We start from the raw sequence: 26391 nt of genomic DNA, 5'->3' as shown, positions 1-26391 counted from the left end.
TTATTCAGGAGCTGGCATATAATGTTCTATGTAATGGATATCCTCGATCTCGTGTTTCCAAGAATCGTAAGCGTCGACGCAGTCCGCGGTGAACTTGTAAAGAAACTCGTAATCATCCTAATCCCAAAAAAAAAATTAAATATGATAAGTGGAAGAATCACTACTATCCTTATAACCATTTCTCATGAAAGGAATTCAATTAACCAATTATATACTTATAAACTATATAACATTTCGTGAATCAGTCTCTAAGCCCTAGGAATCATAATTTGTCTTTTTTTCCTAATTAAACAAAATAAAATATTTCTCTTATATATTAAATGATTAAATCTTCTCTAAGGTTGATCCGAAGGGTGGCACCAGATTGTTCAGTTTTGTCGAGGTTTACTGGATGCTCACAATCTTGAAAGAAAATTTATAAACCAATTTTTTGTGTTAAAGATAATTTGCAGATTTGTATTTTCGAAAAGCGCCCACAAAATGTTGATAGAGATCGAGCCCCCGATAGCCCCTCCCTTGTTCTGGCATTGGTCGATCCTCATCGACCAATAGAAACAGAACAAATTAGAAGCAAAGTACTTTTTTAGTTTTTATACAAATAAAAAAATCAACCGTATTACGTATTCTTTTATAAACTGTGGTCTGGACGCTCTGACAGATCTGACGGAAAGGTAAATGTTCAATCCTCGTTCGATCCTCATCTGGTCCCATAATCGCGCACACACGCAAAAAATTCCGCTTCGTGTGTAACCGTCTCTGGTTATATATAAAAGATATCATTAATAAGGACCGAGTAATTGCGCTTCAAAAATTAAAAAGAGATATTTTAAAACGATACTTAAACGATACTTTTAATCAAGTTTAATCCGATGATATATAATCAGCTAAAGAGATGCCATTTTAGATTTCCATTTCTAAATATTTTAAAAATCTTAATGTAAACCATTTTATTTATTTTTTAAAAAGAAAATTGAGAATTTCAATCAATTTTTAAAAAAAAATCTTATATAGGAAATAAAAATGGTATGGCATCAGCTGATTTTAATGTATTATTCGTCATTTAGGTAAGGACTATTGGGTTTGTGATGTATGTTTGGAAACAGAAGGTCCCAGGTTCAATCCTGGTAAGGAACGTAAAAATTTTCAGGTTCTTCTTTGATGACAGATGTGTAAGGACATATGCTAGGATAAATTTTTGAGCTGAGAAATGCCACCCCGGTCACCGACAAGCTTGGACAGACGAGTGCTAGGATATTTATCCTAAACCATAAATGAAAGATGGTTTACCTCGCGGACCATTCAAGGATGATAGATGGAATCGATAAGAATACCTCGGTGGGATATCTATCGATATAATACTCCAGTGGGATATCTGTCGATATTAATACTTCGGTGTGAGATCAAGATACAATGGCCTTGATACCGATCGGTGGAAGGTTCAAATGGAAGATAAGGAAACTCCAATGGAGGATATCGGAGATAAAAAGAGATAGTTAGCATGAATAATAAAGTGGAGAGAGAGCTTACCACCAGAAAAAGGTGAAAGCTTAAAAGAAATTTTTTTTAAAAAAATTTAAGATATTTATATTGCTTAATTATATATTCCCGTGGGACAGCTGTTTTGGTGGTCTTAGTAGTCAACATTTATTATCGTAAGGGGCAATTTATAATTAGCTCGAAATGAGAGCGATATTCGTTTTTCAAACAGGTATAAAGCCCGGCTCTGGTTCCACTTCTCGCGTTTAAAGCAGGCGGAAAAATAATTGTCGAAAATTTTTTTTTTTTTGTTTTAAGTGAAAAGTTTTTATTTTTTTATCTATTGCAAATAAAATATAATATAAATTATTTCAGAAATATTTTGCAAAAATAACTGACATCACATGGATACCACCTATCCCGGCCATATCAGAGGGTGCAGCAATTTTAAGAAGATTAAATAAAGTAGAACTTTGTATCGATTTCACCTCCATCTTAGTAAATATGTTTTATTTTAATCATTAAAAATATAAAATTGTATCTTTTTTTTTAAAAAAAAATTTTAAAAATTGGTAAATTTAAAAAATAATGATTGTCATATATGATTAAACTCCTGTTTCAAATTTAAATATTAGATAACTCGTGTAGCAAATTGGAATGATTAAAAATTATATTTAATTTTCAATATTTTATTTTGGCGATTTTGGATGAAGTAGTGCAGATATATGATCTTAAAATGGCGGTTTTCAAAATGAATGGTATACCTAGTGCGGTTAAATGGCTCGATTTAACCCGATTTTTAAAAACGGCTGACTCAATATTTTATCCGGAACAGTATTACGCGAGCCTAGAGATTTTAATAAAAGATGGCAGAAAGGTTTGGACATCTATTAGCAAAATTTAGAGACTTTGGCAATATTTTTCTTGTTATAATATTGAGTTAGCCCTTTTTTAAAAATGGGCTCAATTCGAGCCATTTAACAACACTAGGTATACAAAAGTTACCTCTTGCAAATGTCAAAAGTGAGTTTTTTTTAAATCGCTTTTTTTAATGGACTAAGTCTAAGCTATTAATAACAAGCGATATTTATTTTCGCTTTTTTGTCATCATACATTCACATTTTGAAATCTACCAGCTGTTTATGGGGAGATCGCCGCTATTTTTTTTCCCTTATACTTTAAAATTCAGCCAGAAAAAATGAAAATTTAAAAGATAACGGATTTTTTTATAAATTCTTTCTTTCTTTCTTTCTTTCTTTCTTTCTTTCTTTCTTTCTTTCTTTCTTTCTTTCTTTCTTTCTTTCTTTCTTTCTTTCTTTCTTTCTTTCTTTCTTTCTTTCTTTCTTTCTTTCTTTCTTTCTTTCTTTCTTTCTTTCTTTCTTTCTTTCTTTCTTTCTTTCTTTCTTTCTTTCTTTCTTTCTTTCTTTCTTTCTTTCTTTCTTTCTTTCTTTCTTTCTTTCTTTTTCTTACAGATCGTGGACTAAAATGTATTTAGCCTTGTTTTCCTCGTTCCATTCGTACGATCTTTCCAAAGTTTCCAACAAGGGAATGGTGCAACTAGGAACTCGTTCGTTGTTAGTCCAACTTGACACGTGGAATTGCTTAATTATCCTTTTTTTCTCGGAAGGCTTAACAGTGCACGTTGTATGAATGATTAAATATATATATTTTTTTTTAATGATTAAGAATTAAAATCAGAGTTAATTATATACATGTCACTCAATCATATTTCGGTGTATTATTTTTTTTTAGAAATATGATATGATACATTAAGAATAGGAGTGATTCCTTATAAACGTTTTATAGCGTAGTTGGAAGCATATCAGCTGGTGAAGCCATTTTGGTTTTTAATAACTTTTAATCTTGATTTTTTTTTAAAAAAAAAAATGTTTTCATAAATAATATAAACTATTTACATATATGAAACCAAAATAGCGTTACCAACTGATTTGCATAAATCGATACCAATGAAGCATCGGAAAAATTAATTTTCTTCAAAAATGTCAGTCATTCCAACACTGAGATGGAGACACTATAAGTTATTTAGAGGGGGGGGAGGGATTTTAATCTTTTTTATGTATACCTTTAGCAAATTAGCTAGCGATAACTTTCGTATAGTCAGACTCTTCTTGTATTTTTTCGTAACTACGGCACTAGTGTCTAACATTTTGACTTCCAGAGATGCATAAAGCGCTGTACCTTCTTGAGGCCAATACGGCGTAACGGTCTTTTTTAGGAATAAAAGATTGATTAATAATCATGCCATAGGTGTTTTTTAAAAAATAGATATAATAATCACTAGAGCTATACTGCGTTTTAAATTATTCGTAAATTTTTTTTTTCTATAGCAGCTCACATGACTATTAATATGCGAATTTAACTATAAAAAAAACAACAGCAAATTCGCAGGCAGTAAAAGTATGTAGATAAATTGTAAACTGGATGCAAGCAATTCATTTTAAGACATTTGAGAAATAGGATCTATAATATACATCATGTGGGTATGATTAATGGTAATTAGGAAATAATGATTTTACATACAATACTGTAATGTGAACAAATGGTTTATGTGTTGAAATGCGATTCAAAGAGGTGATTCGATACAATTCAAAGAGATGATTCGATACAACACGCCCACCCTTCACAAGCCCAGCATCCCTTAGTGTTGTTAAATTACCTACCTTTGACCATCTCTATTGTGGCTTAATCAAGTTTTTAGCCTAAAAAATTGAATTGAGCTTCTAAGTTGAGCCTTAACTTGAAGATTGATTAGAATATTTCTGGATAAAAATATGGCTACGCTGTTTTATGGTTGACTTAAAGTTAGGTATTCCTAAGATTACTCCTACCAATACTTCATGTCAACTATACAATAGCCACAGAAAAAAGGGTAGTTTCAGAGAGGGGGGGGGATACGTACTCTCATTTAGTTCTAATAAAGTTTCTGATAACTTTTAATAAAGTTTTCTCCTTAAGTTACCTGACTATTTTTGTCGATTTGGTTCAGCATAACGATGGAATAGACGTTGTAATCGTAAACCAGCTTCCAAAAATCGACTATGGTACTGGGGAACGGATGTTGAGTTACTATGTAGGCGTCGTTTACTTTGAATCCCTTTAATTTATTATCGTTTAATATTAAAAAGGTTTATCTCGCAATTTTACTCCGACATAAACACTATAAACGACATCGACGAGGTAAAATGTTGTATAATTTTATATCTTAAAGAAAATTTAAAGATATTATATGTATTCAATTTTCAAAGGTATGACTCATTTTTTTCTCTGTGGATTTATAATTAGATTTTAAGGATTTATTTGAAAATTCCAGAACTTTATTTATTTTTGGCGAATAAGAAAAGAGAAATATTTTTTTATTTAAGATGAATTGTAGGAAAGCATTTTTTTTTGCCGGAAATCGAAATTGCATAGAAAAAATGTCCTATTCCCTTACGGTGCATTTAGAATATTGACGAGAGCTGATATGTGTTTTCCAATGACATATAAATATACCTAGATTGACGATGCAATCATAATAAAGTATTTGAAAGAGTCGTTGAATGCAAATCAGCTGGACCCGCCATTTTCGGTAACCCATATAGTAATTAATCTAATGCTAAAAACTACTATTAAATCTATAACTTGCTTCCTTATTATCTCAATGATCAGGCAATTCTTTTATAAAGTTTTGTGCCACACATAGGAATAAATTGGTCTCTCGTTTAAAATTTTTAACAATGATATGGGTAATCAAAATGGCGTTCCCAGCTGTTTTTCATTGACGTACACTTTTAACGAATGCATTGTCAGTCTAGGCACTATTATATTTCATTGGTGTTTCCATCGTTTTATATAAACATAGGGTAAAAATACAATCTTAATTATTATAAATATTAAACTTAGATGACTTAACAAGGATAATTAGAGATGGTTGTCCAATATCTAATATTAAAATAATTTATTCTAATCTTAACGCAGCGCTTAAAACGCGCAAACAATTTCTTGGTTATGTTTTAACATTAAGTCCGTTTTTTGTTTTTGTTTTAGCGTTTTGAAGCTAAACGTGATGGAAGTAAGAAAAGATGGTCCCTAAAAGGTGATCTCTACCCTTCTTACTTTCAACTCAAAATAAAAATTTAAACATTATTTTCTCTTGCTTAAAGGGAGTGTTAATAATCGCGTTTTTTTTACGTTGACGAAAACGGCGTTAATATAATCACTAAGGAATCCGTCTCGACCATCTCCCAAGATTTTAAGCTTGGGTCTTTTAATCTCAGCTGGAACCACTTTGGGGTCCCTATTCTTCTTGATGTTCATGGGGTTGAAGCCTTGGTTACTAGAATCGAATATGATTTTGTTGGGTGGAGCTATTTTGCAAATGATCTCCCATTGGGTGTGAACTCCGTTTTTACCGTTTTCCAGGTTTTTTTCCATCTCGAGATAATAATCGGCCCAATTGGAACATGCCACGAAGGTCTTACCAATTTGTAGTGCCTCCACTAGGGCCTCGTGCAGAAACGTGTATTGCTCCTCCAGTGATGGGCATTAAAAGATAAAATAGTGAGAGACAGTGAGTGACGTATTTAAAATGTCCGTAAAGCATATTTTCTAAATATTAACCCTTCTTCTTCTTTCAACAAATTTTGATATTTATGAGTATTATATATTGTATACCATTTAAAAATTTTATTTAGCAAAAGTCTCTATTAAAAAAAATAGTATAATTCAAAAAATTTATATAGTTGATCATGAAAGATTAGAAAAAAAGGAATGATTGATTTCTGGTTTAAGCATGTCAAATCTATAGCGGAAACTCACCGGTGTTTGCAACATGCATATTCGTTGCTGTCTCATTTCTTTGCAGAATCCGTAGATATCGATCTGGCCCATTTCTCTCGCCATTTCTATCATGGCTTCGAGAGCGATGTAAGTTCCTGTCCTACCCACACCTGCGCTGTATTGATATTTGATTTATAAACATAATCGTCTTATTTTACGGTCATGAAGTATGTATATATATATATATATATCATCGGTAGAGAATTAGAATGCTTCAACTGATCATAATGTAAAAATAAAACTGCAAGTCTGCTTACGTTGATCGATTCGAAGTAGATTAACAATATTTTTTTTTAACAAATTTTATTAATTTATTTAATTTTAATTATAGATTTAGGTCAACTCAAAAATTTTGAAAAATGGCATAAGCGAGGCCTATTATAAAGCAAAACGATAAAAAAAAAGTTTTTCCCAAAAAAACATAATATAAACAACTTTTAGCAATTTCTTATTGGTAGTAACTGGTAAATAAACCTTTATTGAATCTTGTATACAAAATAATCGGTATAAAATTTCCTAGAGAGAATATCAAATAAGAAATCTACCAAGAACTGTAGGAATAAGGAAAGGAAAGAACCCTACAGTATAAGTATCTTCTGAAAAGCGATAAATATTTTTTCAGAATGAGAAACGAAATGCAAGACGCCTAATAAGAAAAGGTCGAAAAATCTGGTCAGGGAGCCCCTTTCTCTTAGGCGAGTCATCCCTTTCCTGATTTAGATGCGCCTTCCTCCAGATATAGCAATAGAAACATGTCCTATCCCCCCGGGGAAAAGATGGTATAAATTTTTAAGTTTCCTAGGATCCCAGAAATTTCTTTTATAATTCGCAAGACTTCCTGATTTTTATTTTTTTTTTTCAACTTTTTTTTTTTATAAATTTCTGGTGTTTCTCGAGGAAGATTAAAGATTATAAACCGCCGTTATAACCTTACACTTTTTAAAAACCTGCAATGTATGGCTATCGGTCCTGAAAGTGCGGATTGATGTTGCTGAATAACGTGGTAAAATCCCAAGAGTTCTGTGGGATTCGCTGGAACTCCGTGATCTGGCCAAGCAGTAAATCTAGAGATTGAAAGAAAATTCAGTAATCTACAATCTACAAAAATAAATTTGTACTCCCCCCCCCAGTCACATAAGAAAAGAGTAATGAATTATTACCTGAAATGTCTAATTATTTTGGTTTCGTAAGTTTCTACATTGGTGAGACCGAAATCGCATAGCGTGTAATCCGCCACCGTCTTCGTGATCACGCGACTCACTTTAATGCTACCATATATGTCAACGTCGTCCGGCCAGTACTTGTCGCATTTATTCTTAGCGTTAAAATTGATTTTTGAAAGAAAAAAAAATATTTCATCTCATTTTCTATTTCTCAAAATTCCATTTTCAAATGGATTATTATTTGTAATTATAGATCACTAATTTCATAATTATGAATATCAGGTTCCAACTGGATTAATCTTGTATTCCACCAATTGCAAACTACGTACAGTACAAATACTATTCAGTTCAGATTGTTTATGGATCAGAGTAGTTAATATACACCTTTAGAAATCGTATGTTTTTTTTTAGAAATACTGTCCATTGAGTGTATAAGGAAACTAAGTTTTATTTATTTTTTTATCGAAATTTGAAATAACTTTTTTTTAATGAATAAATTAGTATTATACCAATGACATTATATAATACATAGACTGACATAAGTGTACATCAAATGCAAATCAGCTGGAGACGCCATCTTGGTTACACTAATCATTATTATAAATTTTAAACGGAGCCTAATTTAATCCTATATCTGAATGCGAACTTTATTAAAGAATTACCGGATCATCGAGATAATAAGGGAAGCAAGTTATCAATTTAATGATAGTTTTAAACATGAGAATAATTACTATATGTGTTACCAAAATGGCAATGGCGGCTCCAGCTGATTTGCATTTCAACGACGCTTAAAAATACATTTTAATGAATGAATCGTCAGACTAGGTATTATATATGTCATGTATTATACGCTTAGAGATATAATAATGATAAAATTGCATGTTGTGTCTTGGAATCAGGATTAAAATGTTGGCAATAAATAATTTTTAAAAAAGAAATGTTCTTTATATAAATAAAATGGGTAAGAATATACGAGGGTTCCTGACCCCTTATCCAGAGTTGTTAAAGTATCTAGATACTGAAATGTGGTATCTGTAAAGTATCTGATCTTGATAAGTTTTTAGGGGATGTATCTGTATCAAACTCCATTTAAAAAGTATATATGGTACAGGGTACAATCATTGGTTATTTATTATAACTTTCTTGCATAAAATACTTGGATATTACCCCAGACCCCTCTTCAAAGGGGGGGGGGTAGGGTCATCCCAAGGAAGGAATTTGCAATAATATTTTTAATTATTACATCAAATAGCGGAGGTTTGGCTATACCCACCCCCCAATCCTAGTTTTAAATAATTTATTTATTAAACGGGTCATTTAGTTTCAGCTTTCGTTAAAAGCTGTACATACATGTTTAACTGCGATTTATTCTTTTGATTATCAAAATTTCAACAATTTTATTTTTTAATCGATACAAATAAAACGCGGGTAATATAATTTACTTGTCCTTGCTCGATCAAATTGGTTAGCATAATGATCTTCGAGCATCGCTTCTGCCATATCATGGCCCAAAAGTCGTTCATACTAAAAACGTTCGGACCCTTATTATAGGTTTAAGTTTATGATTCACGTGAGAGATAAAATATATTTTAAAATTATGTTTAAACTACATTCAAGTATCGCTACAGTTACTAATTAGCATTCATGTTAGAGGGACTCGCAGATGTAGCTCTCAATTAGGCCCCATTTTTAAAATCAAACTTTATAAATAAAAAAAGCCGGGCAAGTCCCACAATCCCGATTTTCACACATTTCATTACTCATCCCAATGACATATAATAATACCTAGACTGACGATGCATTTTTGAAAGCGTCGTTGAGTGCAAATCAGCTGGACCCGCCATTTTGGTAAACCTGTATAGTAATTATTCTCATGTCAAAAAACTACTATTAAATTGATAACTTGCTTCCTTATTATCTCTATGATCGGGCCATTCTTTAATAAGGGTTTGCGTCAGACGTAGGAATAAAATGGACACTTGTTTAAAAATTTTAATAATGATTAATGTAACCAAAATGGCGTCCCCAGCTGTTTTTGCATTGATGTGAACTTTTATTGAATGCATCGTGAGTCTAGGTAGGTATTATTATATGTCATTGACTCATCTACACTTCTGCTCTGCCAGGAAGTTTGGCCCTAACAGAAAGAAGAAGAAAAAAAATTAAGGTTAAATTTTTTTGTCACAACCTGAGTAGCAATGTATTTCTCCTTTCTATAACCGTCGATAAAGCTGGCGTTAATATACCCGTCCGGGTTCGTAGCATAGGGTTTCAGTTTAACTCTGTTATAATCGTCTAAGAACAAAAAAAATAGAAAGAAAAATGATGTTCCATGTGATTTGGAATGGAACATCATATTATACCTCCTAAAAATGACACCTAACGAATTAGAGTTTTATATAAGGCTCGTTTTGAGCCGATTTTTTAAAACGGCGAACTTGATAATTTCGCCAGAAAAAATACTGGCCCTAAGCCTCGAGATTCAGCTAATAGGTTTCTTAGATCCTTGTGTCATCTATGAGCAAAATCTTCTCCTCTCTTCTCTTCTTTTCTTTTCTTCTCTTCTCTTCTTCTCTTCTCTTCTCTTCTCTTCTTCTTCTCTTCTCTTCTCTCTTCTTCTTCTTCTTCTTCTCTTCTCTTCTCTCTTCTTCTCTTCTTCTCTTCTCTTCTTCTTCTTCTTCTCTTCTCTTCTCTCTCTTCTTCTCTTGCAATAATATTCTGGATAAAATATTCAGTTAGCCGTTTCTAAAAATCCCCACAAATAGAGCCGTTTATCAACACTGGGTCTAAAATACCAAAATTTAATTGTTTCCCCAGGTCTGGTCCAAATTTTTTTTATATTTGATTTTATAACCGTAGACCTTAACTCAAAATTTTATATTTAGGACCAAACTTGGCCTGGTACAATTATTACCGGTCGCAAAAAAAAATGAAACAAATTAAATAAAAAATTTCCCCTAATTTTTCTAATTCCGAATAAATTTATTTCCTTATTATTTTTTTAAAACCCGATCTCGACCCGACCCAAATTTTTTTTAAAACCCGATCTCGACCCGACCCAAATTTTTTTAAAACCCGATCTCGACCCGACCCAAATTTTTTTAAAACCCGATCTCGACCCGACCCAAATTTTTTTAAAACCCGATCTCGACCCGACCCAAATTTTTTTAAAACCCGATCTCGACCCGACCCAAATTTTTTTAAAACCCGATCTCGACCCGACCCAAATTTTTTTAAAACCCGATCTCGACCCGACCCAAATTTTTTTAAAACCCGATCTCGACCCGACCCAAATTTTTTTAAAACCCGATCTCGACCCGACCCAAATTTTTTTAAACCCGATCTCGACCCGACCCAAATTTTTTTTAAACCCGAACTCCAATTTGTCCGCCTGACTCGATTCGCGATTCTCTGGAATATGGTAATATTTATATATTTATTTATTTTTACAAGGAACCATGTTGGAATATCTATTCTTATCTCTGTAGACGGCCTTCAGGCCGATAGTCATCGGCTTTAAAAGCCCCTGGGGTAGCTTCTCGTGTTCTTTGACGAATCCGCCACTGGATTTGAGTTTTACCACGTGATCGGCCAAATCTTTAATGTCGATGGCTTTTTTTAAATGTAAAATCGATTATTGATTAATTCCGAAAATTTGAAAGAAAGAAGAAAAAAAAAACTCAATGCCAAGATTGAAATAATGATAAACCCTAATATCACCTAACTTTTTTAAAATATTTAATACCTATTTTTGTACAAAAACGAATAATGGCCGTAAAACGGTTCGATTTTAACCCGGTTTATTTAAAAAGGGGATAACTCGATATTTTAACTCGAAGATGACATGAAGGTTTAATCATCTATTAACCGAAATCTCTCAGCATAAACAACGTTTAAAATATCGAGTTTGCCGTTTTTAAATAACGGCTCAAATCCGATCCGTTCAACAAACATTAAAAAACATAATTAAAATTATCGAAATAATTAATCGTTCGCACAAATTGAGCGTTTCAACCGCAGCGTTCAAAAACGCAAATAAAAAAAAAAGTAAACGCAGGCTACGTTTAAATTTGAAACTTTAAATTCAATATGCGTCTAAATTCTAAACGAAAAAAAAATGGCAATTTTTTCTTTCGTAATCTCGTATTTCCATAAGCTAAAAAATATTATTGTATCGTTTAATAGAATTATTTTATTTTTAAGAAGATGTTTTGTATATCCATTGCTTATCACTTCAAAAATTTTAAAAAAACGTTTCAAAAAAAAACGCAAGATTATTTTGTTTTATATTAATAAAAATACTTTAAAACGCGAAACGGAAATGTTCCCGATTTAAAACGTTCGCGTTTTTGAAACGCATTATTCGCGTTTTTGAAACGCATTATTCGCGTTTTTGAAACGCATTATTCGCGTTTTTGAAACGCATTATTCGCGTTTTTGAAACGCATTATTCGCGTTTTTGAAACGCATTATTCGCGTTTTTGAAACGCATTATTCGCGTTTTTGAAACGCATTATTCGCGTTTTTGAAACGCATTATTCGCGTTTTTGAAACGCATTATTCGCGTTTTTGAACCGCATTATTCGCGTTTTTGAAAGGCTCGCGTTTAAACGTTCAATTTGTGCGCGATATAAGCCCAAGCTTTGACTTTTTTTTTAAAAAAAAATTATATTTTATAAATGTTAGATATTTTTAGTATTTCTACAACGGATCTCTATTTGGGTCGATTTTTTAAAAAATGACCCCGATTAAGATTCTGGCCAAAATAAAATATTCTAAGACTGGAGATATTTTGTTCCTAGGGTGGTCGAAAAGCTTAGACCTCTATTTGCTAAATCACGGGGCTCTAACCTCTTAATCGGGACAAAGTACACTTATAAATTACGTTCTCTTACCATTTCCTTCGTAACTTTTCCAAGTATCTTCGAGTTTGGCGTTATCTTTTCCTTTGGTTTTACTGTGGTTTGATCGAATATAAAAAATTTTTAGAAATAAAATCGGTTTCTATCGTGTAAAAGTTAAAATTTAAAATCTTTCCCCGCCAAAAATATTCTCATACGAAGATTGAAAATGATCAAAAATTTTGATTTATATATATATATATATATATAATAGTTATTCGGATTCGGATATGGATATGGATAATCCACACTAAATAAATGGTGTGAACATTACGGTAAAATATGTATCCCTAGTGGGGTTAAATGGCTCGATTTGAGGCGATTTTTTGAAAAGGGCTAATTCGATATTTTAGCCAGGAAAATATTGCCTTAAGCTTCGAGAATTTCGGTTAATAGACGTCCGAACCCTTGTGCCATCTAATGGGCAAAATTTACGTGCCCGCGGAAAATACTTCCTGGATATAATATTGAGTTAGCCGTTCTTAAAAATAGGCTAAAATTGAGCCTTTGAACAACAATACATATATCGCGAAGATTATATATACCTCCCAGTTTTAAAATAAAATATGTAAAGGCTATATATCCCCCATTTTTAAGGCTAATAATGCGCAGCTTCTTAAGGAAACAAATTTAAATTCGAGCAGTTGGTAAAAGGTGGTTAGAAAGATATGGGGGAGGGGGGGGTCATATATGTTCTCATCTGAGAATTATATTATTCTATGTCATGAATGACTTTTTTTTTTATAGTTATACAATTTCTATTTATACAAAAAAAAATCGAAATATATAAAATAAGTTAAATTTATAGCCAATATAAGATTAAACATCCTATCGAAAAGATTAGAAACTTTATTTTTTAAAATTGGTCTCCTGTAAAATTACAAAAAAAAGTGGAGATAGAATAATCTAATTTTCAGGGCGGCGATGCATTCAAAAAATTTGTTATTTTCCGACCAAATTGGGATTGTGAAAGAATTTGAAAATTGAAGATCGTGTGCAGATGGAATATAATGTTGTATGAATAAAGATGTTGAAAATTGTTGACAAATAGAGGGCAACCATCCCATTCTTTGTTTTTAGGAGGAGACTCGTTCCTAGCCGCTATAGCCAGAACGGAACGGGTCCGTATCCGTCTCGTCAACATTTATGTCCCTAATAATTAGATGTTACATTATATAAGAATGTTCCAAAGAGTTATATATTTCACATTTTCGATACTTTTTTTAAAAGGAATATTTCACTTATCGATACTTTTTAAAGAAAAAATTACCGATATGTGAGTGTCCCTTTAAGTGACGATGCGAGGCTCGCTCCGTTTAGCCTATTTTTAAAAAAACTGCTAACTCAACATTTTAGCCCAAAAAACATATTACCTAAATCTCGAGATTTCGGTAAAAGATGTCCGAACCTTATTTGCCATCTGCGAGGAACGAAATCCTGCAGAACTTTCTTACATTTTTTTTCTGGATAAAAATACTGAAGTTAATCGTTTTTAAAAAATCGGCTCAAACGAAAATTTTGCATCTATGGGAGTAGCCAGCAAGAAGAAGAGCGAAGCGAAATTCATTCCCCCACTCGAATTCGTCTGTTCTCGTATATATGATAATCCAAGATGGCCAAAGGCAAAGACTAACAAGAAGTGAGCTTAAAGCCTCCAATAATATTTATGGGGAGAGAACCCACCTAGAAGTGCTCCACCCCTCTTTTTAGAAAAATCCTGGCCACGCCTGTGAAGGACAGAATGCCCGACCTTCCTCTTGCTGTTAATCCAATCATCAAGTGAAAACAGTTTTTAAGTTTAAACTTTTTTTATGCCATTTTCTTTCAAATCAACTTTAAAGTCTAGCGAATTAATCTCTCTCTTTTTTTAAACTACGATCTTTAGACCATAATTTATACTCATTATATTTTATTCTTTTTATTAGTATAAAAATAAATCAGGGGTCGACTTCTAACCTAAATTTAGAAATCTTAAGTGGTAAGTTAGAACAATATAATAATAAAGTGACCAAATTGGTTATATTATATTTTTACTTGGAAGTTTCCGAATCATCCTTCGCTGATCCTAAGCTGGCATTGCTTAGAGAATCCTTTGATTTCTTATTACAAGCAAAGCATTTACCTAAAACACAAATATTTAAAAAAAAAATATTTCAATAATTCTTTTATATTTAACAAACAAAAAAATTTTTTTTTTAACCTATTTTCATCGTTGTATATAAAAAAATTTGCGGGAAAGTTGAAGAAGGCTTGTTTAAAATTTATTGGTTTCTAGAAATGATTAATTTTATTATATATATATAATTTTTTAACGAAGTGTGACAATAATAATTAAATAAAAGAATGATTTTGAGTGCCTAATGTGCGTTACAGCAGGGCCGCAACAGATATCCTTTTTTTTCCCGCCAGTTAAGGCCTACCCATAAGGTAGACTGTGGGCGTTCTTTTAAAGAATGATAGGCGAGGGGAGTCGATATTTTATAAAACCAGAGGCGGCTCGCGGAATAAAAGGTCCCCAGATTGTAGACCTTTATTTACCGCTATTCCTAGGTAATCCTAATTAATAAGGTCTTACATGGGGGACGGGAGGCTAAACGCTCCATCAATGTTACCTACTCGCGGGGAAGCGAATATAAATTCCTTATTTGTATCGTGCTCATTAACGATATATTTTTTTGGCGTAATAAAAAAAGATAAATGGTAGCCAAGTATAATGGGCTGACAAAAGAATCCAATAGTAATGAGGCAATTTAAATATAAAAAAAAATATTCCAGCTGGGATGGACAATTTATACATAAAAAATGGAATAAGGAATAGTGGCTTACGAATCTTATCATTTTAGCAAAATTTTAATAGGGCCGATATATTATAGTTCTTCGATTTTATAGTAGTGATGTTAAACGGCTCAAATTTAAGTCAATATTTTTATCGAGATTTCGTTAATAGATTCTCAAAACTTTGTGCCACCCTATTAGCAAGAATCTTAAGGTTTGCAATGATATTTTTTCCTAATGAAATATTGAGTTAGCCGTTTTTTAAAAAAATCGGCACAATCGGATCGAGCCTCGCATCCGATACTAATTTTTAAGAGCTATTACCTAACTAAATTACCAGAGTTGTTAAAAGATACTTTTTAAATGGATCTAGATACAGACACATCGTCTAAAAAAAATATCTAGATACCGATATTTTAATAATAAATCTATCTAGATACATATACAGATACCATATTTTTATATCTAGATACAGGATCTAGATACTTGTATCTAGATCTTTTAACAACTCTGTAAATTACTAAATTAACATGATCCAAATTATACAAATATACACAAAATTAAAACGGTTGGTTTGTAATGAGAAATAAATAGCCGTGGAGGGGAGACAAAGGAGAGCATTAGTCGACATTTGGTAAAAGTTAGATATAAAAAATTTTTTAAAAAAATATAATGGCCTGGGAATTTGGTGTTGTTATAAACGGCCGCATTTTTTTAAAAACGGCTAACCCCAATATTTTAGACATTTTATATTACGAGATCCTGGAGATTTTGCTCGTAAATCGAAGAGAAGCTTGGAAATCTATTAACGAAAACCTGAGACATGGCCATTTTTTTGGCTAAAATATTGGGTTGGAAAATTTGTACAAAAAATTTTAACAGACTGAGCTTTCTTAAAGTTTTAGCGGATCTGGCCAGATTTGAATAAAATTGGCGGGTCTGTCAAAAATGGAACACTCGGGTAAAAAAATTCTTAAGAGTATTTCCTTTTCCTCTTTCATAGCGCAAAATCATAATTTACATTTTATTTTTTTGGTTGAAAATTTTAAAGACACATTAACCTACAAAAAACTTAAATGTATAATAAGAAAACCTTCAATCTTTTGCACTCACCTAAAGATTTCACTATTATTTAACGATTTCCAAATGGCTATTTAATAAAATCCAACAATATAAAAATGTTTTTATTTACAGCTAGGGGAGGTCTTTTTAATAAAAATAAATTTTTGTATATGAGGAGAATTATTTTTCAGCGTATTGGTATGGAATATATGTGAGAAAAAAATGTGATCGTAACGACAAGAATTAAATATATCGGTATCGATACATTTTATAAGTATCTTTAACAAGCACAGATACAATGAAGAAATACGTGCAGTGTTGGGAAATAGGCTCGGTTCCCCGATTTGTCTGATCCGGTTTTTGAAAAATCTCGAGAAACCAACCGGTTATTAATTAGCAACCAACCGGTTATTAATTAGAAACCAACCGGTTATTAATTAGAAACCAACCGGTTATTAATTAGAAGCGAGCTAATTTCACATAATAAAATTTTTTATAAAATGTATATCTAAACAAACCGGTTAGCGCAATTTTTTATAGAAAGTATATAAACTCCGATATGCACATTCGTCGGCTGAGTATTATATTGTTCTATGTCCATTTTTTTTTTGAGATGTATTTGGCATAATTTTTTTATTTGCCTTATTTCAGGATCCCCCATCTAAAAATGCGGGAAACTTTTTTGTTTAGAAATGCTCTGCCGAAAAATTTTGAAACATGACTTAAACTCTCAAATCCTTAAGGAAAAACAATTTCGAAAGCTAATTTTGCATTTTGCTATCCCATTCCCCAAAAAAAACAAAGGCTGAATAAATTTCTAGACGTTCAAAAAAATGATCGCCTCAAGTATATTAATTTATCGTTAACGATATATAGTTATAACAATCGAGATCGATTGATATATTAAAAGCTTATAAATGAATGAGAAAGATAATTAGGATCTACCTTGATCCGTCCAAAATATTTTCGCTATTATCACGACGTAAATAGCTTAGAAAATGTTATTTGTTGGGCACAAAGGCAATATCTTGACCAATCGTATCGAAAAAAATAATGTCCCTCTGGAGAGGATGGGGAAGAAAAATTAGAAATGCTATCAAAAATAGTACATATTTAAATGAAAGTGAATGTTTTTCCGAATTCCATTGAAAACTTTATCGATTCATAAGGGTGCACACTTCCCAAAACTGTGGGAAGGACCTATGGAATTTTAAATGAAATTTGCAATAACAACAGTGGAGTTAGGTCTTTAGGGTTAAAAATGAAGCGACAAGTGATAAAAATAGCAAATCAATCGATCCTATTTCCAACTTTACTACTTGATCAGAAGACCACTCCTATCCATATGGGATACAGACTTGAGACAGATGCAGAAATCGTAAATTCGTACGTTAGAAATAAATAGAAACTTTTATAATATATAATTTAGCTTTAAAAATCTTATTTTAGGGAAATAATAATTCCCCAAAAAATTTATACTTGAACAAGTTCGCAGAAAATGTAGCTATATAGAGCTTTGAATTATTTTTTTATAGTATAATATATATATATAATTCTAACCCTGCATTCATAGCGCAAATTCGAGGTTGAAGGATCCAAAATATGATATAAATTAATAATTATAAACATTAGTTTAACATCGCCGTGAATTAGGCTAACTGTGATTGCAGGGTAAGGCATAAGTCAATCAAATAACTATATATACATAATCTTTTTCCCCAAATTTCTTGGCCGATTGATTCTCAAATTTTTGGCAGTCCAGAACTGAATGAATATAATGATGATAAAATAAGATTGGGCCTCATAAGAAAGACGCCATCGATACAGTTCTAGATACTATCTTCTGCTAATATGAATTTAAAATATTTCATCATTTTTATGGTTAGGATATAGTGAGTGACACTGCAAATAAACCCGCGATAAAATTTTAGGAGAATTCTCTACGAAAAAAAAGGAACATCTGGAAAGCCTTCCTCAAATCTGGAAAAAAAAATCTTTTTTAAAATCCCGAAAAAACTCCATTTAAATCTTGGAAATAAAAAATAAAAATAAAATCATCAAAAAAATTTTCAAACCCTGTCGATCAGCTGATTTTTAATAAAAACTAAGGTCTGCTTTGAATTGCTTGATTTCCACTAAAATTTTCTTTCCTCTTTTCGAATATTCTTAATATACTTTCTTAGGTCTCCAAGTTTATCATTTTTTTAGGAAAAAAATTGCCCAAATCAATTGTGATCTTTGATTCCATAGGCCTTTTATATTTTCCGGCACAGCCCAGATTTTTTTAAAGATATATTGTATTTATTTTTAATAATTTTCATAGATAATAATGGCCATTTACAATAATTTGGTGTTTTTTATAAATATTCGGCCAGGCCCTGGTTTTTTTTTTTTAAAAAAAATTTTTTTTTAGGTCCGGGTGGGTACATTAAAAAAAATATTTTGGCCGGACCTTGCTTAGTTCCGGGGCTGCAGGTTTCTGATTGATTCGTAACGTTCTTAATATTTTTTATCCTTTATATCCTTATTTATTTTTTAATTTTTTAAATAGCTTAAAATTTCTTATTTACGATGTTTTTAAAAACAAATATATTCTTTGTTAAATAATATATAGCTCGATCAAATATATGGTTAACGATGCTTACTACCAAGTGAATGAATGAAAATATTCTAAATACCAACCTAATTTGCTAAATACCGACCAAAATTTATTAAAATGAAATAAGATCCTTATCACGTGGTCGAGTCTGGCCTTCTATATATCATCCCCCCCAAGAATGGAACCACCAAGTTAGATTAAGAAAAAAAACATGACCATTCACGGGATTCGAACCCGCGACCATGGGATCAGTAAGTGAAGCTCTTGCCTACTAGGCCATAGAGTCTTTCCCAAAAATCACGATTTTTCAAATATATATTATAAATATATTTGGTAGTGCCTATCCAAATGGAAAATAAACAAAATTCAAATTTAATAGTTAGTACCTTAAGGTAGTAAGCATCGTTAACCTCAAATGGTATTTCATTTTTAGTATTTATAAAAATTATACACTATAAAAAAAAGTCTACCAGTTACAATACCATTCAATAACTTACACAATTAACCCACATCTAAAACTAGAATTAATAAATTTTCAACTCCAAATTTTATTCGCAAACTAAATATATAATTGAAAAAAAAACAAAAGGTTATAAAGTCATCATAATTATAAAATCTAGTCCCTTTTATACTTTCTTGAGACAAAGAGATCACGAGTTCTACACGTGATATATAAAATCAGGTGACTATTTATAAATTTGATAAATTTTAAAGAAATAATTTTTAAAAATAAATAATTTTAAATAATTATAAAAACAGTATTATATTGTTTCTCTTAATTACAATTTTTTTTTTATCTAAAAAATAAATCTATACTTTGGTAAATATTATATAGCTCGAGTTATTTCATTTTGAATATTATTATTGTTATAAAATTTATTTAATAATATATATGGCAGTTATAATTTAGGAGAATTAGCAACTAGATAGGGCCGTAGTCACGGGGGAGCCCAGCCCCCAAACCTGCCCTCCAGAAAAAATCTTTGGCCCCCAAAATGGCCCCCATAAATTTTTCCGGCCATCAAATTTAAAAAAATTTTTGTAATTGATTATTTTTATATTTTTAAAATAAATTTTAAATATTTATTCAAAAAACATGTCTTATTTGTAAATTTCTTACTATCCTGTTTTATTTTTATCCAATAATAAATCATCATTCATTTATATTTTATCATTTTCATGTGTGTTTTGTATATAACATTATATAGCCGCTTAATTATAATGTTTAAATTGTACTTATTTCGATGATAATTATTTTATATATTATGGTTCAATCACAACATTACTATCTTTTGAAGTTCTCTGATATAGATCTGGGTGCAAATCATAAAAAACGGGGATTTTCTGAAGCTAATCAAGTGGTTACTCAAGACTTGATATATATATATATATCAAATCTAAGGAAACAGATTGATACCGATTCGTAAATATTTATAAAAAATAAAAAAAAATTCTTATTAAATTTTTATAAAATTTGGTAATTATTGTGCAGTTTTGCTAAACAGCTCGATTTGGGCCAATTTTTAAAATTGGTCAGATTAAGATCTTAGACAAAATAATATTATCTAAGCCCGATATAACCAGTTATTTAAAACAGCGGTGAATATTTTAGCATTATAAATAAAATAGTGAGATAACACCAATTTTGGTAAGCCAACAAACTAACCGTATTCTTTACGATCTTAAATCAAGATTTCATGATATTTCTTAATATACAGGAGCTACCTTTCCGTGGGAACTGGTTCAAGAAAAATTACGGATGCTGCAAATGTAGAAATCATAATTTATTCTTTCTGGGACTATTCATAGCAATGTTTTTATACACTATCCAAAAAGATCCTGAGTTAAATAAAAATACGTGATATACATCACCCAGATTCAAAACGAAGTAATATCTATTATGGTAGATATGGTGTTTGAATTATTTCAGATAAATATAACAAAAGTGAGATACCTTTTTTTGTCTTAAGGCTGATGTGACAAAAGAGGCATTAGGTTGTGAAAACCTGAGCATAATTATTTATATTTTTTCTGAAGAAGTCCAAGAAAATTTAATAAGGATTATTAATTTACAGTGACTTTCTGCTGAAACCATTACTAATTGCATTTTAAAGCAACTTAATGAGTTAAATATTAATTCAACGAATATTAAACCAAGCATATGATGGTGCAAACGTTATGTCTGGCCGAAATGAAGGAGTGCAAACCCTACTTCAAAAAAAAGTTCCTTTTCTACATTTCTACAACCACATGTTACATATTGTGGCTCAAAATTGATATAATAATATTGTTATGATTTCTAATTTTTTAAATTTATTCAATGCATTGCATAATATTTTAGGCGGTTTAACGCATCCTGTAAATATGCAGGCCATACTAAGAAACTTTTAGACCAGAGGTGGACTGGTCATTTAGAAACATCTCGCATCATTTATATTAATTTTGAGGCTATTGGTGAAGTATTAGTTTACTTTTCTAATGAAACTCTTAATTCAGAGGTTTCCACTCATAATTCTGTCGAAGTCTCTGATATTTTATCTCAATACGTTAATATAAATTACGTTATATTAGCCATTATAATTTATTATATTAAAAACAATATATCCACTATATAAGTTTCTACAGTCAGTAGATACTTATCAAGTGGATGCTAAAAATTGTAATGATTTAACGATCAATATATTTAAAAAAATATAAGTAGCAATAATTCTATTGATTTGATTAGAATAAAGGCTGAAAAACTTTTAGTAAAATTTAATCTCACTCCCCACAAATCATCAAGCGTAGGTAAAAAGCCTATAAATTTCCATGATTTTTTAGTCGAAACCAAATTACAATTTGATTGCGAAAAAGACTCAAATAAGAGTTCTTTAAAATGGAATTATTATGAAATTATTGATTACTATGTTCATAATTTTTTAGATAGATTTACACAAGATGATTATAATCTTCTATCAAGTTTTAATGCATTGTCCCCCTTTGATAGTGATTATTATATATCGGACAAAATGGCCCGATTATAATAATTATCAAACTTAATTATGAAAAACTTTACATCATGAAATGAAAATAGCAAAAGGAATTAGCTGCAGAACAGGGGCGTCGCTAGCCTTTACAATCTCAGGGGGCTCAACTAAAAAATGGGGGGCTTGGCCCCCCATACCCCCGGTTATATTTTAATATATTTTTAAAAATTACTAAACTCTTGAAGGATTATTCTTATTTTCATATTTTGTTTTTTATTATATTATACGTACAAAATAAACTAGAATATAAATAATTAAGACTAGAATATTGATCATTAAGACTAGAATATAAATATCATTAAGACTAGAATATAAATATCATTAAGACTAGAATATAAATAATTAAAACTAGAATATAAATAATTAAAACAATACATTTCTACAAATTTTTCAATACAAAATCGATTTATTACAGTATAAAATTTTAAATTGCTGATATAAAAAATTTCGCGTCTAAAGAATTACAAGTGATAAAACCGATTAATTAATTCATACATATGCCTCAATTGTTAATGTTTTTAAAAACCCCATAAGGCAATATAATTCTAAGCAACTAACATTAACAAAAGGTCATGAAACTAATATAACTCTCTCTTACCATTTTAGACAAAGTTTTATAGAATGGACTAATAAGGAAAAATTTATAGGCCTAACCAAATCAACAATTCTTGAAGATGAGAATATAAACGACCAATCCAAATCATAAAACTATATGGTGGTTAGAGCTTCCTCTTAGATGACATGATGGAAGCTAGATAAGTAATCGAGAAAATTATTGTGAGATATTAAATTTCTAAAAGATTATCTTCCATTTTTAATCCTATATAAACTACTGGACAGTTGATCATTGTTGCTCATCTTAATTATGCAATCATATGCTCTCAGCAGCTGTAGTAATAATCTTAAATTACATAGCCACACAAATAATAGATGCTGGTTAATTTGCAGTCATAGCCATGACATACACGATGTTAACTCATATCAAAATCTAGTATGTTAGATAGATAAAGCAAAAACACCTAAAATCTTGGAAGAAATTATGTTTGAAAGAAATTATGCAAATATATTGAAGCCTTGAGTTATTTACAATTTAAATGTGCCAAATTAGAAATAAATAATTTGGGAGCTAGAAAATAAGTACCTTAGTGATATGATGAAAGCAATTAAGATCTTATATATTATTGTATTGTCAATGTATTCAAATATTTTTAATTAAATTTTTCAGAAACTTTGGTCATATCAAAAGAAAGCATTTACTGTTTTTTTCTGATTTTTTCCTATCTCAAAAAGAATTTTTTTATAAGCACCATGTCTTTTAGCTAATTTTGGATATGAAAAAAAATTTTATAAAATAAATATTAAACGATATATTTACTCGCAGATACTAACGCCTAAAATTGCGTTTCAAAAATTATAAGGTTAAATTATTTATAAAATAAATTCTCTACACCGGCTAGTCATTATTGCATATTCATCTATAATGTGATCTATAGGAATGGTATTAATAATATTTTTTCTATGCTCAATAGAGCCAACGAATTTAATCGTTCCTGACCCATTGTCGATCGAAGATATGTTTTCACCCGTTTTAATGCTGAAAACGATCTTTCACATGAGCAGGAATTAAAAGGTATAGTTAACGCAATTTTAAGGCAATTAAATATAGGAGGGAATATATCTATGTGTAAGATTTTTATCAAATCTATTATTGATTTACACGTAGATTCGTGTTTTTTATTATAGGTTAAAATATAAGCCTTTAATATTATGTATTCTTCCATTGGATCAGGAAGATTATAATGTAAGACTTACATTATTTACAATCATGTCATTCACAATACTTTCTTCATTATTCAATGAATCTAAATAAGATTAATTTTAAAATGTATTTCTTTTCAGTGTATTTATTTTTGTAAATATAATATATAAAAAGTAATATTCCATATAATAGTGTCCATTTTTCAAAAATATATATAAATAAGCAAACTATTCTAAATTTATTTAGCATTTTTATTAAAATATAGTTTATTATTAAGTTAGGATAAACAAATAAATATATAATTATTAAATTATGAAAGAATGATTGAGTAAACAATTTAGCCAATATTATCTTTATTAATGTAAAAAGAATAATAGTGTATGATTTTTTAATAGAAAATATTTACTATGTTTTATTTAGCTAATATTTTGACATCACCTTATGTGATTATAATAGAAAAATTTTAAAAAAATTTTCCATTTCTAGTATCCTGCTCCTGAAAGGTGAAAATATATTGTAAAGCAATTTTTGTAACTTGAAAACTAAAGAAATCAATATTGTTTAATACTCTGGTGAAAAATGACTTAAATAGATATTCTACATAGGCAAATTTGGGAGGAAATAGGAAAAACATATAACTTCAATTATGATCAAGTGAAAAAGAAACCTTCCATTAAAATAGATAATTAACTAATAAATTTTTTTTTTTTAAACTTAAATGTCCAAAGTGTTTTGTTATTAATTTGTGAAAATTTTAAGGATTTTTTCAAAACATTTTGGACACAGACTTATATATAAATTTATTTACCTATTTTCTTTCTTTTAACATTTTTGTTTTCAATATTTATATCTTTTAAAACTACAATTAATCGTCTTTCAACTAAATCTAAGTTTGAATTTTAAAAACTGTATAAAATACACTTTGTTCATCACCAGCTTTATTATTGAATCCTCTTATTTGGTCCTCAAGATTATTGCTACTTTTATCTTTAGTTTTTTTCATAAAGTCTTTAATGCTTAAATTTTTAAATCGCAAAGTTATTTTATTTAAATAGTGATTTTAAACTAGGCTTACAATATTAAATTTGTTAATTTTCAATTAATAAATCTTTATATTTATTTAATTAGGGTTATATAATAATTTAATTAATAAAAATCAATTAAACTTCAACTGTTAATGTTAATGCTAAATTGATATTTAAACATTATGCATGGTATTGATATTTTATTTTTAACAAAGAATTTGATTGCGAGCTGATATAGTGAAAATATAATTTATATGTATTAATCTAATCTAATAAAATTTAGATAGTCTTATTAATTTTTAAATAATAAAATTAAATCTATATATTACTTAATAGAATTATAATAAACAGGGGACAATCAAAAAAAGTTCTTTTTAGTTTAAGGGGATATTAAGGAACCATTAAAAAAAAATTTTTTTTTGCTTCAGGGGGCTATTCAAATTTTTTAGGGGGCTTGAGCCCCTGCGCCCCCTCCCCTAGTGACGCCACTGATATTAAGGAACCATTAAAAAAAAAATTTTTTTGCTTCAGGGGGCTATTCAAATTTTTCAGGGGGCTTGAGCTCCTGCACGCCCCCCCCCCCCTAGTGACGCCACTGATGAAGAGGGGTGCCACCCTTACGCACCTATGCACATATATATTATTCAGCTTTTCAATGTGCAAGCATTTTATTATATATTATATTTAATGTAAAGTAGTTGCTTTAGTATGAGTTATTTTTATGTTTTTTATTCCTGTGATATTTCTACACTGGTTCCCCGGTTTTATTTCTTATAGGAATCAATTTTTAAACTTTTTATATTCATATATTAATAATATGGAATACGTCGAATGTCATTCATTATTTTGTGCTAAGTGTATATTTTATGAACTCCCACGAAATTTAAATTTTGACAAAGTAAAAAAGGCACAACTCACATTTCATTTATATATTTTAGTATGCCCAATGAAGATCTTTTTACCTTTAGTGGGAGCATAATGGGGGGTCTTGCAGGACCTGAAATTGTTTTGGAAAAAGAACTTGCTGTCGTATGTGGGCCAACAAATAATATCATAACCGATGATGTAAATATAGCGATAAGTCATGCAATAGCCGATATTTTTCACAATAATTTGGGAACATCCAAGGAACAGGAAAGAAAGATTTTGATTGGATCAGCTGTTGTCTGCTTTAGAGCTGGGCTTATATGCACAAAAAGAAATGGTACCAGGATTTTATCAGATGGGAACTGGCGAAAGATTCCATACTCAATGTATGGCTCTACAATTTTAACTGTTGAGCAACAGATAGAAGTTAGTAATGCAACATTAAAATCTAATTTGCTCTTATGTGCAACATTGATTGCTGCTACAAAAATAAATTGGTACAAGCAAAACAGCCACATTGGCCAGGTGTCATCATATTCAAACTATATGAAAAGGGTGGTATTGCAGAAATTTGATTTAGCAACCAGTTACATACTTATTAGGGTTATCAAAAGAGTTGGTTCTTGGGCTTCTACAAGGGCAGTACTCACACAATTTGGCCTAGCTAATGTGTGCCAACCAACACCAGTAATTGCAGTAAATATAGATCATAGTTTATGGATGGATGCCGATGTCAAAGGTATCAACAGTAACCCAGCTGGCACTGCTCGACACTTTATCGCCTTACAAATTGTGAAGCACATGCTCAATTCCATTACTATAGCTCTGTGTCCAGATATATCTGACTTCTCCTATTTGCCCTACATCTGTTCAATCATAAATAAAAATCCAGCAGTGTA

The 26391-nt window shown here is 30.4% G+C and overlaps 1 protein-coding gene across 1 annotated transcript; it reads right to left on the bottom strand.

The window, feature by feature from the left end:
• On the bottom strand, window positions 1-24603 carry LOC135923195 (receptor-type tyrosine-protein phosphatase mu-like). Its single transcript, XM_065457811.1, has 15 exons — window positions 24522-24603; window positions 14414-14501; window positions 12374-12435; window positions 10929-11090; window positions 9667-9773; window positions 8921-9019; window positions 7476-7630; window positions 7263-7379; window positions 6295-6430; window positions 5668-6006; window positions 4457-4591; window positions 3560-3703; window positions 2947-3104; window positions 621-756; window positions 1-117 (listed from the first exon to the last, which is right to left on the bottom strand). Exons 1-15 carry the CDS (start codon window positions 24601-24603, stop codon window positions 1-3), a joined length of 2037 nt encoding a protein of 678 aa, XP_065313883.1.
• Between the last annotated feature and the right edge of the window lie 1788 nt (window positions 24604-26391).

This window comes from Gordionus sp. m RMFG-2023, chromosome 2, assembly GCF_954871325.1.
Source record: "Gordionus sp. m RMFG-2023 chromosome 2, tfGorSpeb1-WG-v2, whole genome shotgun sequence".
Taxonomy (NCBI): Eukaryota; Metazoa; Nematomorpha; class Gordioida; order Chordodea; family Parachordodidae; genus Gordionus; species Gordionus sp. m RMFG-2023.
This window is presented reverse-complemented; position numbering and strand designations above follow the sequence as displayed.